At 40.8% G+C, this 17,042-nt stretch overlaps 1 protein-coding gene across 50 annotated transcripts in view; it reads left to right on the top strand.

Moving 5' to 3' along the window:
- The window catches only part of PTPRD (protein tyrosine phosphatase receptor type D), a 1,712,576-nt gene that overhangs the window by 1,565,414 nt on the left and 130,120 nt on the right, over positions 1–17,042 (top strand). For all 50 annotated transcript variants that reach the window (XM_043515489.1, XM_043515496.1, XM_043515490.1 and 47 more), the window contains 2 exons: positions 4,419–4,628; positions 7,971–8,131. In XM_043515489.1, the coding sequence (XP_043371424.1) occupies positions 4,419–4,628; positions 7,971–8,131 (371 nt within the window). The remainder of the gene's footprint in view (positions 1–4,418; positions 4,629–7,970; positions 8,132–17,042) is intronic.

Genomic DNA, 17,042 nt, shown 5'->3' with positions numbered 1-17,042 from the left:
TGCATTTTCAGATACCCCACCCTCCCAAGTACCCGAAGGAGCTGGACCTGAGGTTAGGAAGCAGGCAAATTGAACTGCCTATGGAGAGGTGGGTGTATATATATTGAAGCCAGCTGCCAAACTGCCTTCAACTTCCCCTGCCTGCCAGGTATATAACTAAGCTTTCTTCTCAGTGGTCTTTTTCATCCACTGCTGGGAGTGACTTTATCCTGGTTTACCCCTCCCCAGCCCTCTCTCACCCATGAAACTCCACTCTGAGATGAAGCTAGGAAGGGAGTGAGAAATAGTAGAGTGTTCCCAGCAGCTGATGAAAGCATCTCTGGGAGCAGAGCTGTGGGAAGGTATGTACATATTTTAGGGGGTGAATGCTTCTTCAGAATCTTACTAGCAGATGCCTTGGGGGCATATGGCATCATGAAAGAATACCTCCCTCAGCAGATCTGCTCCGAGCTGCTGCTGTTAGAAGCAACAGCAGCCAGGGCTACTGTTCAGGCAGCCTCTGCTCCCTCTCTCCTGTTGCTACTGACTCTACCTAGTACTGGAACATGTGAAGCAATCAGAGGGTGGGGCTTTTTTCTTTAAAAAGGGAGAGTGGCCCTCAAAAACAACTAAATAAAAGTATCATTAATGGGCGCCAAGATTGGTCTATTACCCACTGCAGCCCTCACTTTTACACTAGTGAGGGTCACCTGAAAATTATTCTGGATGTACATTAAATAAAAGATAATATGAAAAAATCACCAGAGTTGTTTCTAAATGACATTTTAGAATACAACAATGTCATTTTATAGCAGTGTCATTTACAAGGATCCAACACCTTCAAATGCTTGGGAAGTTCATTTTCAGATCGAGGGGTCTGTTACACTAGTTTTTATGCTGGTGTAACTCCACTGAAATTAAAAAATTACATCAACATAAAGCTTGTGCAACACGATGAGGAGTCAGACCTTGTATCTGAACTCCATACCTGGTCACTATGCTGATCTCTGTAATGGAGCAGAGCAAAGCTCAGTATCCAAACACCCCCAACCTTTAAGGAAGTTTGTATCCAAATTTTGCAGTTTGGGCCCGTTTCTAATTTTAACCCGTTTGAGATTCAAAACTTTAATGAACTGGCATGTTCAGATAATCAGTATTAATAAGCTTTGTTTTAGTAGTGAGTTAAGTTTAAGTTGTATCTCAGAGAAAGGAGTGGTTGCTTGTTTTGTGTGCTTTTGGATTGTTTGCTGCATAATTAGGAAATACTCGTTCCATTTTTGGGGATGGCAAAGAGAAATGCCATCTAAGTTGCAGTACAATACTGAAAAAGTGGGTGCAGATAGATCTTCCCTAAGTGTATTTTTAAAATGAAAATATATAGTAGAAATTATATTTTAATCTCTTTGCTACTGATCTGTAACTTTCCCCTGGAGACTTGCCTCCTACACTTAACAAAGTAGTGAAAACTTACCCATTTTGTTTGTTTTGTCTGTGAGCAGAAAAACTCAAAATAACCTTGTGACCTTGGAGGAATATAAGGTTGGAGACTGAGTCTGTTGCTTTTACTTTAAAATAGGACAATGAATAAGTTTCATGGGTAAAAAACGAGAGAATACTCTTAGCAGTCATCACTTATCAAGCAGGAAGACTTCAGGCTATTTCTAAACAAGTCAAATTAGTATTTGCTTCATGTCAGTATATTCAACGTGATAAAAGATACTGAATAAGCATTTGGCCACTTAAATAAGTAATTAATCAGTGGTTTTACCAGCTAGGCTTTATTTCATTTATTAGTTAACATACAAACATGAGCTAGTATTTAATCTTACTGCCAAATACCCTGATGTATATTTTGGCTTTGTTCATCAGAGCAAATATTTAATGGGGTAAAGGAAGTTTACATTTTGAAAGGCAGGCTATACAGTTTGTCTCCGTTGAGTATGTAAGTTCTGGTGCTTAAGTGTTGTGGTGGAAAGTGGTCTGGTTGTTAGGACTCTAGGGTTCAGTTCCTGGCTCTTCCACTGCAGTGCTGTGTGACCTTGAACAAGTTGTTTAGAGGTTGATTTTTAGTGATGATGAGCATCTGAAACTTCTGTTGACTTCAGTTGGAATTGTGGGTGATAAGTGCATCAAGAAACTATGCCCTTAAAATTTCTCTATCTGCATTTACTCATCTGTAAAATGAATTTAATTATACCTCCCTCACTGGGGGTGTGAAATTTATTATTTGTAAAGTTCTTGGAGAGCTTCAGATGAAAGCTGTTATAGAAATCCAATGGACTATTTTGTGAAAATGGATGTTATTTGTTTGTGTTCTAATCTCTTTGTATGACAGAATGGTGCTAGTGTTTGCATTTTAGAAAGTCCCCCTGAAAAATTAAACCTAGGTAATGAAGCCTGAGTTTCACAAGCTGGGATATTTTTTTTTCCAATTTTATATTATTTTCAATATTCCTTCCTCAAAAGGAAGTTCATTTGCTTTATAGAATCATAGAATATCAGGATTGGAAGGGACCTCAGGAGGTCATCTAGTCCAACCCCCTGCTGAAAGCAGGACCAATCCCCAACTAAATCATCCCAGCCAGGGCTTTGTCAAGCCTGACCTTAAAAACTTCTAAGGAAGGAGATTCCACCACCTCCCTAGGTAACGCATTCCAGTGTTTCACCACTCTCCTAGTGAAAAAGTTTTTCCTAATATCTAACCTAAACCTTCCCCACTGCAACTTTAGACCATTACTCCTCGTTCTATCATCTGCTACCACTGAGAACAGTCTAGATCCCTCCTCTTTGGAACCCCTTTTCACGTAGTTGAAAGCAGCTATCAAATCCCCCCTCATTCTTTTCTTCTGCAGACTAAACAATCCCAGTTCCCTCAGCCTCTCCTCATAAGTCATGTGTTCCAGTCCCCTAATCACTTTTGTTGCCCTCCGCTGGACCTTTTCCCATTTTTCCACATCCTTCTTGTAGAGTGGGGCCCAAAACTGGACACACTACTCCAGATGAGGCCTCACCAATGTCAAATAGAGGGAAATGATCACGTCCCTCGATCTGCTGGCAATGACCCTACTTATACATCCCAAAATGCCATAGGCCTTCTTGGCAACAAGGGCACACTGTTGACTCATATCCAGCTTCTCATCCACTGTAACCCCTAGGTCCTTTTCTGCAGAACTGCTGCCTAGGTATTCGGTCCCTAGTCTGTAGTGGTGCACGGGATTCTTCCGTCCTAAGTGCAGGACTCTGCACTTGTCTTTGTTGAACCTCATCAGATTTCTTTTGCCCCAGTCCTCTAATATGTCTAGCGCCCTCTGTATCCTATCCCTACCCTCCAGCATATCTACCTTTCCTCCCAGTTTAGAGTCATCTGCAAACTTGCTGAGGGTGCAATCCACACCATCCTCCAGATCATTAATGTAGATATTGAACAAAACTGGCCCGAGGACCGACCCTTGGGGCACTCCACTTGATACCGGCTGCCAACTAGACATGGAGCCATTGATCGCTATCTGTTGAGCCCGACAATCTAGCCAGCTTTCTATCCACCTTATAGTCCATTCATGCAGCCCATACTACTTTAACTTACTGGCAACAATACTGTGGGAGACCGTGTCAAAAGCTTTGCTGAAGTCAAGGAACAACACGTCCACTGCTTTCCCCTAATCCACAGAGCCAGTTATCTCATCATAGAAGGCAATTAGATTAGTCAGGCATGACTTGCCCTTGGTGAATCCATGCTGACTGTTCCTGATCACTTTCCTCCCCTCTAAGTGCTTCAGAATTGATTCCTTGAGGACCTGCTCCATGATTTTTCCAGGGACTGAGGTGAGGCTGACTGGCCTGTAGTTCCCAGGATCCTCCTCCTTCCCTTTTTAAAAGATGGGCACTACATTAGCCTTTTTCCAGTCATCCGGGACCTCCCCCGATCGCCATGAGTTTTCAAAGATAATGGCCAATGACTCTGCAATCACATCCGCCAACAGCTTTATTGGGATTCGCTGTATTAAGTTGGAGGTCACAGTATGGCTACTGCATACATATAAAAAATTATGCAACAAATTGTCTTTGTTTTTCAGAGAAAGGGTGTAACGCATTGTAGAACTTAATTCTGTAGGATTTTATTAGCATGGACAATGATATCAAGCACTGAAAATTGATCTAGTTGACCCATGTTTATAATGTGAGCAGTGCAATTGCAATTTAGTATCTTATCTTAACAGGAAAGGCCAAAAATTTAAGGATTGCAAGAACTGAGATTTAGTGATGCTGACATACACCATGAAATGACGATAAATGGTATTTTGATAGTTTCTGGCCCTAAATTAAGTTTTCCCATTAAATTGTCAATAAGTTACATTAATGTTGTTTACAGTTATCTTTCTGTTCTCTCTCTCTCTCTCTCTCTCTCTCTCTCTCTCTCTTTTTTTTTTCCTTCCCTACAGCTACTTAAGGAGATAGTTAGGAAACGCAGAAGCATTCGTTTTGGGAGAGAAGTTGAATTAAAGCCATACATTGCAGCTCACTTCAAAGTTCTTCCTACTGAGTTTACCCTGGGGGATAAAAAGCAGTATGGTGGCTTTGAGAATAAGCAACTCCAAAGCGGTCAAGAATATGTCTTCTTTGTTTTGGCTGTAATGGAGCACTCTGAATCTGTAAGTTAGCTGAATGTTTTTGCTGTTGTTGTTTTTATTTCTAAGTTTACCTTCACTCATTTCTTTTAGTATTTGTTCATACGATCATTCCTCTGTCCACTCACACAAGGTCAGCTATCTACAGGATATGTCAGTGCTTTTCAAAAGTCAGCGTCATTTCTGGCTTATTTCCAGTGATCTCTCAATCTAGAAGGTAATAGTTCTGCGTGCAATATGTTTCACAATTTAAAAAAAATTTCCTTTCTTGCCTGGGGACTGCCATTGAGACAATGCTGTTTGTTACCAAAAAATCTTTGGAAAGATCTATCTAATCAGAGACATGCACAGCTAGCTTCTCCAATTATAGTAATTTGCTACCAACTTTATCAGTGAAATGTACGAAAGTTAGAAAATAATGCAATAATAAGGATAATTCCTGAGGGGATTTAAATAATGAGTTGTCTCTTCCCATTACGTAATTCATCTTATTCTTATGTCCCTTTATGCTTGAGTTGTTTTAGCTGCAAGTAAAACAGTAAAAAAATAATTAAACAAAGATAGGAATAGGATTGTGGAAAGATGCTGCTTCATACATTAATATTTGAACATGCAATATGTTGCATGGTGTCTTTCTAATTGATTCCTAAATCTGACAGATACATTTGCTGGGCTCAACCAGTTGAACCTACTGTAGCAGTAATCTGAAGTCTAGTCAAAGACCTCCAGTGTCTGGCAATGCCTTAAATGTGTGGAGAGTTTATTTACTTGAAAACAAGGAGGAAGTTCTAGTTAGTCTACTTATCACTTGTGGCTTCATTTGAAAATGGAACAACTGCTTTAAGGACATTCTAATATAGAACAAAAGTTTCCCTTTTCCTCTTTCTGTCTTACAGTGATTGAAAAGACTGTGTCAGTGGAATGGAAAATCTGTTAATTAATACAATCCTACATACCTTTGAAAAGTTAACCAAAAAAGTGACTAAATGATGATTTACAGCTGGTGATAGAAGAGCCAGCGTCCTTCTGAATTAAGCCTAGGCTTCATGTCATTAACTCTCAAAGTTGAAAAATAGGACAGCTTTTAGGTAGAAAGTTAGATATCTGAAAAGCTGTACTCACAAACTACCCATACCAAGATTCAATCTTTTCTTTGAAAAGTTTTGCTCCTTCAGTAATTTTATATATTAACTAAGGCTGTAATGTCTAACATTGTTGATTTTGGGACTGTGACTGCCTTAAAGCTAAATGAACTCAAAAAGGTTTGGTTTGGATGTTTATAATTTAAAAATCTAATATAATGGAATTTATCTGTGGCCTTCATAGGTGCACAGGCCTTAGAAGGTTGGTTCACTGGCAAATTACATTTGTTTTGTCATGGTATCCAGAATCTGCAATAGGATTTTATAGTTGCCGATCTGGCCATGGGGAAGAAAGAGAGTTCAGATAAATGAGCATCTACTTTCCATGCTCCATTGCTCTCTGTTCTCAACACATCTGTTCCCCTCTTAGGGTTCCAGAGCCTGCTAGAGTTTGAATCTTGCACTCTAGTCGAGTATTTCTTCTGCACAGGCAGAATGCTTTCTACAAAGCATTTCTCCTGCACAGAACTCTAAGCATTTACAAGTGATCAGCAAACAGATTTGTCTTAAAAATCTAACAGTATTAACAATGCCTATACATAAAAGTAGACATCAAGGATTTCATATCTCTTCTTTGGTTCAGCCTATTCCCATAGGGTAGTTTATCATCACATTTTGGCTTCAGCATTTGGTTCTATCTGCTCAGGAAAGAGAGGCTGAAGGCAAAGTAATATTGCAATAGCAGAATCTCCTGCATCTTCAATTAACATTAAAGCAGAAAAATACTTGGGTCAAGATTCCTTTAAGCAGGATAATGGAACACAGATGATTAAACAGCTCTTCATACCTTAAAAGAAAACTTGTTATAAAAAACAACAGCAAATGGTAAATGATTTGTGCTTGCTTGTCCCACAGATAACCATTTTCAGTTTTTCATATTGTCAGTTTCTAAATGTTTTTATTCATATTAACCCATTTATTCACTTATATGACAAGACAATTGAACATATCATCATTGGTCAGTACTGTGTAATCATTTTTTTATTGCAACTAGAAAACTGTTTAAAGCAATTTTCAGATGTAATCATGTCTGTATTCAAACTTTTCTGAACTGTGAAATTAATAATTATCTAATCCGAAGTGAAAACTTCTTTCTTCATGGTGTCATTGCTAAAGCCTGCATCACATATAAAGTTGCCATCAAGTTTCCTCCTTCTTGCTTCATTAGTGCTGACACCCTGATGTGACTCTAACCACAGTTTGGTTAAGCAAAGCTCCCAAATGAACAGAGTATTCCATAAAGTGGCCTGTCAGGAACTGAAATGACACAACTAGCATGGCTGGAAAAAGCACAGCCTTCAGCCACTCCAGCTTAATCTGGCAAAAACTGAGTTCCTCCTCCTCTGCCTAGCATTCATCATTCTTCCCCTCTTCTCTGTTACCCTTGACAACTCCACATCCTTGCTCTGCCACAGGCTCTGAATTTATCTGTGATTCTTCTCTATCTCTTTTGCCCATAATAGACCTCTGTCTCTACAACATCTTCATAATCTGTCCATTTCTCTCCATTTTCTTTGTTTAAACCCTTATCCAGCTTTCATCATATCTCAGCTACATTGCTTCCAAAGTCATCTAGCTTTTCTACTGCTCTGTCCATGTCCAGCCTCTCTTCATAATCTTGCCCCTTGCCTTCAAGTCCCTAACCCACTTAGCTCCTATCTAGCTCTCTGTTGTTGCCTCTCTGCACTCTCCACTTTGTCCCATTGTTTCTGACCAAGCTGTATACTACTATCACCTGAGGGCCCACAAATCCCTGTATTTAACACCGCCTTCCTGATTGTCCACAATAATTCTGTCCAGTTCTTTCTCACCTCTTTCAGGAAGCATTTAAATTCTTGTTCCTTCTTCCCTTCCCAGAAGTGCAAACAAAGCAAATAAGTGAACAAGCAAATCATACACTACTTTGCTAGTCATTCGCTTTCTTTTGTTACATCATCTCCCCAATTCTTCATCATTACATTGCCCACTGAGACTGTGAAATCTTCTGGGCAGAGACCTTGTCTCCTCATTTCTCTGTATACACCTATCACACTTTTGGTACAATATAAATAAAATAGTAATAATAATAAATTATTTACATTTTAATCTATGTAGTGTAGGATTTGAAGAATAACAACAGGTATTATAATGCCATTATATTCCATATACATTTATTTAGTTCTAGCACAGTTATTTCTCATGCCCATTACTTTATCATTGAATAGAATCATTATTTTCTATACAGACCATGTATGCAACCAGCCCATATTCTGATCCTGTTGTGTCAATGGATCTCGATCCCCAGCCAATTACAGATGAAGAAGAAGGCTTGATTTGGGTAGTAGGACCAGTTCTCGCAGTGGTGTTTATCATCTGTATTGTTATAGCTATACTTCTTTATAAAAGGTAAGTTTACCAAATAGTTCTTTTTAAACTAAGGTGACTTTTAGATATTTAGATCTTTTTAAGATAAAGTGGCATCAGATAAAATGTTGTTGTGCCATACTCTACATATTAGATGTCATCCTATGGATTCTTGCTTTATTTTTTTAAGAAATTTTGTTTAGTTTCTATAGAACTGAAAAGATACTTTGAGTTTTCCCTATAGTTATAGTGATTTGGTGTCACTCTTTTGCTGATGACACTGTATTACCATTTGTGATATTAAAAATGTTTTTGTATTTTACATATATATGTACATTAGTGTATGTGTACACATGTATCCATATAATCATTTCACTTTCTTTACTTACCTATTTAATATTGCAATGGTAATATGTTATGGGTTACATTCCATCCTGGTGTGAACAGACACAATTCTCATCTCCCTAAAAGTAACTGTTGTGTCTTGTTGTCTCCTGAAATCAGGCCTCAGTTTGGCCATGTGTGTATATGTTTTCCTGTACACCAGGATTAACAAAATACCAGTAATTATTTACTACTAACTCTGGAATCTGATCATAAACTTGAGGAGTCATTTGCTGATTCTCTTTTCATCCTGTATGGTACATCTTGCTGCACAAGACACAGATCTAAGTTTTGTCATTATATGAGGGTCAATTCTCCACTGCCTTATACCTTGTTCAGTCATTTATACCCGTGCAAAGTATAGGCAAAGTCTGTGTATGGTACTATCATTTAAGCTTCCTCGCCTTTTTTGCATCTACTTTGCACATATGTCAATGACTACACAATGTGCAAGGCAGAGGAGAGGAAGACCCAAGGTGGTCAGAAGCCCAGATTCAAAGTTTTACTGTTTGATATTTTTCTTCACCCAAAACAGTTTTGAAAGTATATCGGTAAAGTACAATTGTTCGTGACTGAGCCATCATTAACCCTCAAATATTTCTGGCTAAAACTACCCATGAAAATCTGAGGAAGCAGTAAACATGTGGGGATGTATTTTTTTTAAATACTCTACATTTAATGAAATTATTTTCTGCAAAGCAATAGGATTGTAATTGTACCTATTTCTGATGAAAAATTTTTGACAATGAATAAAAAAATCATAAGCCTCAAACATCCTGGATTTCCCCCCAAAATGTCTGCAGTCTGAAACAGCTGAAGATGAATGCAGAGGCCTTCAGGTTTCTGAAAGAGAAATACTCTGTTCAGCGTAAAGAACAGTCCTGAGGCAACCTCTGTTTTGGAATCCAAACCGACATATATTTATAAAGATGACTGTTAGGATCATAATCATATAGAGGCACAGAAGTCATTCAGTTTCTTGCAGATGTTATGCCTCTTGAAAGTTTCTGTTAGTACCTACCTTGTGAGCCCCTCCTTGTGACTATCAGTCATTACAAAAACTGGTAATTGCAAACAGGCTGGAAGTGAAATACTCAATTCATGTCACTACTTCGGTTATCTCAAATACAATATTTCCAAAGCTACTAAAACAAAACAAACCCACCAAAATATAAGGCAGATCCATACCTACCCTTGGAATATTGATTACACCCATAATTACGTTCTCCACAGTGTTTTTCCAAAAAGCTGTAGAGGTACACCACATGAGCAGGTAAAAATTTCTTGGTCAAGAGTGTGAAGGGAGTCCTATATGCAAAATATAGAAGGCATGTTTTGCATTTTTTATTTACTAGTAGCACTAGAGATGTTTGGGTGGATACCCGTCTGTATTTTTTAAAGTTCAAGGGATTGTCTACATATATAATTATGTACCAGTTTAACAAAATTAATATGAGAAATTGCCACATTTAAATTGGTGCAACTCCCTATTGTGGATTCAGCTGAATCAATATATAAGTGTTTATCTCAGCTTGTTTCTGTGAATTTGCACGCTAAACTGATGCAAACCGTATTTAAACTGATGTAAGAGTGCCCCCGGACAAAATTGCACCAGTTTAACAAAATCAGTATAAAAACATACCTTTAGTCATATTGGTTCAATTGGATCCCAATTAGGGGGGGAAAAGTGTGACCAAAGGGGGCTTTATGGACACAAAATGCTCACATCCCTTGCTTCGCTGAAGGGGACTGGATCAATTTTTTTTTTTTTGGCATGAGTAGCTGCCCAGCTCACCAGAGACAAAGTTAGGTAGATTATCCCAAACAAATGCCAATCAAACTCCTTTATGTCACACCAACATATATTCTCAGCATTTTCCACACTTTTCCCCAAAAAACATTTTAGCAATGTGTTAAGAGTTGTAAAGCATTTTATTGGAGTTTTGTTCCATATCCCTTTGCTTGTGAAAACAGGCTGTCTGGCTTTGTAGCCCTGGGCCAAATTCAGAGGTGAATAAGGATTGTGTAAGTTACACTTACAACCATTTACGGACATATAAAGTAATGTAAACTGTGTTTGAGCTAGATCAAGAGGTAAATTAAATTAGGATATGGCATTTGTGTGGCTATATTGGATGTATAAAAAAAAGGAATACGTGCATGGGTATGCTTCTACAAAGTGCTTTGAACCTATTGAAAACATGGAAGAATTTATAAGTACTTTGATAAACAAAAAAGAGTCCAGTGACTTTGGTATCTGTAAGGAAGAACACATAAGATATCATTTAGTAGTTGGGATGTTAAGGAACTTTCAGAAAAAAACACAGTTAATGTCTGAACTAACCCTGGAACAGGAGTAGAACTGTCTCAGAAGTCTGAAATAGTGAAAATTCGTACTACCCAGTAAAAAAGTAGCAAACCTAAAATTGTTATAGCAAAAAGGTAAGCAGTATTGGGGGAAAAATGTGGGGGTATAGACACCATGTCTGTTGCAGGAAAGGAGCCAAGGAGATATCTTAAACAGGGGTGAGTCTTGCCTCTTTTCCAGGATTTTTGATCAGAGACAGCTTTATGAACAGACATAGACTGCTAATTTCAAGATTACTGTTATTAAATTTTAATATGATGTAGGGACAGTGGTGAGTGATTTATAAAAAGACTTATTAAAGAGATGAGCCCTAACCCTCTGTTGGAGGAGACCTAAGTAGTGTAGATAAGTGGCCTGGGTCAATGCAAAGCTTTTACTACCTACAAAGGCAAGGAGTATGTGTCTGATACCTTTCTTATTTGTTAAAAGAAAAGGATGCATTCGATGAAGTGAGCTGTAGCTCACGAAAGCTTATGCTCAAATAAATTTGTTAATCTCTAAGGTACCACAAGTACCCCTTTTCTTTTTGCGAATACAGACTAACACAGCTGCTACTCTGAAACCTGCCATTTGTTATTTGTGAGGCTGTTGCAAATAGCTTTCCAGATTGAACCAAAGCCACTGAGATGGGCCTCATACAACATAAAGAGGAATGGGACAGTGTTTGTCTTAAGTGGCGGTCTGAAAGGATGTGAGGCTGAGAGATGCCAAATCAGAGAGATTTTAGGCTTTCTTCTGCAGCCGTGAGAGTACAGGCCAAATGTCATCCAAGCTTAAATCAAGAGGATTAGTACTTCTAAAAATGAATGGGAAAACTATTGGACAGCACCCTCTGTCACTGAACGTAGTTGCACTCTGAGATCCTACATGATTATGTCTGCACTTCGAAATTAGGTCGAATTTATAGAAGTCAATTTTTTAGGAAGTGATTTTATACAGTTGATTGTGTGTCCCCCCCATTAAGTGCATTAAGTCGGCGGAGTGCATCCACAGTACCATGACTAGCATCGACTTTCAGAGAGTTGCACTGTGGGTAGCTATCCCACAGTTCCTGCAGTCTCTGCTGCCCATTGGAATTCTGGGTTAAGCTCCCAATGCCTGATGGGTACATGTCATCAGTCACCCCTCCCTCCGTGAAAGCAACAGCAGACAATTGTTTCACACCTTTTTCCGTCCAGATGCCATACTGCTTTCAGCAGACAGTACAGTGGGACTGCTAACTGTCATCATCCAGCTACCGCTTCTGCTGCAACTCTGCTCTCCTGCTCTTGTCTCGATAGTGAATTTCCCCATGTTGGCTGTCATGGGCTCCTGCTTCCGCTGCAACTCTGCTCTCCTGCTCTCATGAATCCACCTCACAGGTCCTCTCTTCATTCTCTGTAAATATCTATTCTCGCGGCATCCGTTGTCAGCCACCGCTTCCACTGCAACTCTGCTCTTCTGCGGATGCCATACCACGGCAAGCATGGAGCACGCTCAGATCACCGCAGCAGTTGTGAGCATTGTAAAAACCTCACGTATTATCCTGCAGTACGTTCAGAACCAGAACCTGCAAAAGCAGGCAAGGAGGTGACGGCAGCAAAGAGACAAGAGTGATGAGGACATGGATACAGACTTCTCTCAAAGTATGGGCCCCAGCAATTTGGCTATCCTGGTGGCAATGGGGCAGGCTCATGCCATGGAATGCTGATTCTGGGCCCAGGAAGCAAGCACAAACTGGTGGGATCGCATAGTGTTGCAGGTCTGGGACAATTCCCAATGGCTGCGAAACTTTCGACTGTGTAAGGGCGCTTTCATGGAACTTTGTGACTTGCTTTCCCCTGCCCTGAAATGCCAGAATACCAAGATGAGAGCAGCCCTCACAGTTCACAAGTGAGTGGCGATAGCCCTGTGGAAACTTGCAACGCCAGACAGCTACCGGTCAGTCGGGAATCAATTTGGAGTCGGCAAATCTACTGTGGGGGCTGCTGTGATCCAGTTAGCCAGCGCAATCACTGAGCTGCTGCTATCAAGGGTAGTGACTCTGGGAAATGTGCAGGTCATAGTGGATGGCTTTGCTGCAATGGGTTTCCCTAACTGTGGTGGGGCAATAGATGGAATGCATATCCCTACCTTGGGACCAGACCACCAGGGCAGCTAGTACATAAACCACAAGGGGTACTTTTCAATGGTGCTGCAAGTACTGGTGGATCACAATGGACATTTCACCGACATCAACGTGGGATGTCGGCAAAGGTACATGACGCTCGCATCTTCAGGAACTCTGGTCTGTTTGAACAGCTGCAGGAAGGGACTTACTTCCCAGACCAGAAAATAACTGTTTTCTGGGGATGTTGAAATGCCTATAGTTATCCGTGGGGACCCAGCCTACCCCTTAATGCAATGGCTCATGAAGCCATACACAGGCACCCTGGACAGTAGTCAGGACCTGTTCAGCTACAGGCTGAGCAAGTGCAGAATGGTGGTAGAATGTGCATTTGGACATTTAAAAGCGACTGGCGCAGTTTACTGACTCGGTTAGACTTCAGCAAAACCAATATTCCCATTGTTATTACTGCTTGCTTTGTGCTCCACAATATCTGTGAGAGAAAGGGGGAGACATTTATGGGTGGTGGAAGGTTGAGACAAATTGCCTGGCCACTGATTACGCACAGCCAGACACCAGGGTGGTTAGAAGCAGGGCACGCTGCGCATCAGAGAAGCTTTGAAAACCAGTTTCATGACTGGCCAGGCTATGGTATGACAGTTCTGTTTGTTTCTCCTTGACGAAAACCCATCCCCTTGGTTCACTCTACTTCCCTGTAAGCCAACCAACCTTCCCCATTTGATCACCGCTTGCAGAGGCAATAAAGTCATTGTTGTTTCAAATTCATGCATTCTTTATTAATTTGTCACACAAATAGGGGGATAACTGCCAAGATAGCCTGGGAGGCGTGTGGGAGGAGGGAAGCACCGGGTAGGGTGGTGGAGGTTGGGAGGAGGGAAGGACAAGGCCACACTGCACTTCAAAACTTATTGAATGGCAGCTTTCTGTTGCTTGGGCAGTCCTTAGTGATGGAGTAGTTGGGAACCGGAGCCACACCCCCCCCCCCTGCGTTCCTGGGCGTCTGGGTGAGGGGGCTATGGAACTTCAGTGCGGGAGGACTGTATAAGCTCAGAGAACCTTTCATCGCGAGTGTCGTTTTTTTGCCTTCTTATCTGCACTAGCCTCTGGGACGGAGATGATAAGGAGAGCGTTGAAACTTTTGCAACTGCGGGAGGAAAAAAAGGAAGAATAGTATTTAAAAAGACACATTTTAGAGAACAATAGGTAGACTCTTTCATAGTGAATCAAGCTGTGAACATTCATAGCACATGTGCTTTCTGTACTAGTTCGCCCCCCCCCACACCCAATTCTCTGGGATGATCGCTTCACCCGTCCCCCCACCACGTGGCTAACAGTGGAGATGATTTCTTTTCAGCCACAGGCAAACAGCCCAGCCACCTCTGAATGTCCCCTTAATAAAATTCCCCTATTTCAACCATGAATGACCATGAATGATATCAGTCTCCTGAGGATAACACAGAGAGATAAAGAACGGATGTTGCTTGAATGCCAGCAAACACCGGGACTATATGCTGCCATGCTTTGTTATGCAATGATTCCAGACTACTGGCTTGGCATGGTAAAGTGTCCTACCATGGAGGACAGAATAAGGCTGCCCTCCCAGAAACCTTTTGCAAGGGCTTTTGGAGTAGCTCCAGGAGATCTTCATTGAGATGCTGCGAATGCATCCCAAGTCTTCAGGGCAAATTAATCATTAAACACCCTTGCTTTTAAACCATGTATTATATTTTTAAAGGTAGACTCACCAGAGGTGCCTTCTCTGCCTTCAAGGTCCAGGAGCCACCTTGGGTGTGTTGGGAGGGTATTGGCTCCAGGGTGATAAATAGTTCTGGCTGTCGGGGAGAACAGTTTCATCCTCCTCATCATCATCATCTTCCTCGTCCCCAAAATCCTCATCTCTGTTGCGTGAGACTCCCCCCTTGCAGGAGTCCACGTACAGGGGTGGGGTAGTGGTAGGGGCACCACCTAGAATTGCATGCAGCTCATCATAGAAGCGGCATGTCTGGGGGTCTGACCTGGAGCAGCCATTTGCCTCTTTGGATTTTTGGTAGGCTTGCCTGAGCTCCTTAAGTTTCATGTTGCACTGCTGTGGGTCCCTGTTATAGCCTCTGTCCTTCATGCCCTTGGAGATTTTTTCAAATATTTTGGCATTTCATCTATTGGAACAGAGTTTTGATAGCACAGATTCGTCTCCCCATACAACGATCAGATCCAGTACCTCCCGTTCGGTCCATGCTGGAGCTCTTTTGCGATTCTGGGACTGCATGGTCATCTGTGCTGATGAGCTCTGCATGATCACCTCTGCTGATGACCTTGCCACGCTGGCCAAAGAGGAAATGAAATTCAAAAGTTCCCTGTGCTTTTCCTGTGTACTTGGTTAGTGCATCTGAGTTGAAAGTGCTGTCCAGAGCTGTCAGAGTGGAGCATTCTGGGATAGCTCCCGGAGGCCAGTACCATCGAATTGTGTCCACACTACCTCAAATTCAACCCAGTGATGTCCTAATCCCCTCGTCAGGGAGGAGTACAGAAATCTATTTTAAGAGCCCATTAAGTCAACAAAAATGACTTTGTTGTGTGGATGGGTGCAGGGTTAAATAGATCTAACGCTGCTAAATTCAACCTAAACTCTTAGTGTAGACCAGAGCTAAGACTGATTGAGGTACTCAGTACAGAAGTAAGAGTTTTTTGTCTTAAATTGGTTGTAAACTCAGCTGAATTATGATGTGATAATAGAAGTAATGGTACTCACTCTACACCCTTAATAAAGGGAGAGAATCATGCTGAGAAAGGTTCCTTAAACATTCTGAACAGACGTTCCCCTCTTTAGGATTTGGTAGTTTAAGTGAATTAACTGGACAAAACTCTTTTTTTCCCTTGCTTTTCTTGCTATAGTCTTACCATCAAGAAAACTGTTTTTTCTGAAAACTGATTCAGACAAAAGAGAGGCTAGTAATATATACTCAGAGGAAATCAGAACTGTATCCAAAATTAACAAAGAATTCTATATATTTAATTAACATGACAACATGAAGATAAAAATCATACTAGTCTATTTTATTTGGCCTCTGTGTGTGGTTGCATCATCTTAGATTCTCTTATTCACCATTGGCTCTATTTTGTGTCCATTAAGCCCCTTTTGGTCACACTCCCCCCCCCATTGTTAAATTCACTGTTAAATTCAGTGTGAATTTCAGTAATTAATGTAAGGGAATCCAGGGGGAACTGAATTGATCAAACATACATGTATGAGTAGAAGGGGTACATTATACAACTTTAAACTCTCCTTGCACTCTTTCATAGCCATACCACAGCCTGTTTGTGCAACAATACAGGGCAGTACAGGAGCATAAGGCACCCCCTTACATCAGGGAGCCAGCTACCCACATAAGTGAGGAGAGGGGAGAGGCGTCCTTCACGCTTCCAATCCTGTGCAGGTGGACAGAGAATGGGTAGAGTCTTGGCTTTGCCTCCAGGAATATACCAAGCAGCATAGCTCTGCTAGAGCACTGGAGGATAAACATTGCATCAGGTTAGGGCTGGTACAAAGTATGTCTCCCTTAGAGCAGAAGGCTAACTGATGGGCAGACTGCAACTCTGAGAGTCACAGCTTATCACCCAGGGTGTTCTTGGGGCAATGCAACAATGTGCTGCCTCATATGCAGGGCACTTGTTAAAGCTACAAGTTAGCCCTTAAATTCACTTGTAAATTTGACCATATGAATTTAATAGCATATGTCTTGGAGGGAGAGGAAAATGTTAATTAATAAATGTTAGAAATCTCTAAAAATTACCCAACATCTCAGGATTTCCAGGGCTAGAAAGAAAATATGTATCCCACTGAAAGATCAACTTTCACCAGTGTTAAATTCCTATGTCTGTTTTCTTTGTTTCTGAAAGCTCACGAGATACCTAACTTTAAACCCATCATGGTTGCAAGGCTGGATGTTGCTCATCCTGAAACTGGCTTTAATCAGTGTTGTTTCTGGGAGACATTCCATTTTTAGGAGACAGAAAGAAACATTTCTTTGGCGGGTTGATTTTTTGTTTAAATGGCAGCTGTGTGAATCTGCTCAGAGGCTTGGAATGTTAACTTA

The sequence above is a fragment of the Dermochelys coriacea genome, chromosome 5, assembly GCF_009764565.3.
Source record: "Dermochelys coriacea isolate rDerCor1 chromosome 5, rDerCor1.pri.v4, whole genome shotgun sequence".
Lineage (NCBI taxonomy): Eukaryota > Metazoa > Chordata > Testudines > Dermochelyidae > Dermochelys > Dermochelys coriacea.
This window is presented reverse-complemented; position numbering and strand designations above follow the sequence as displayed.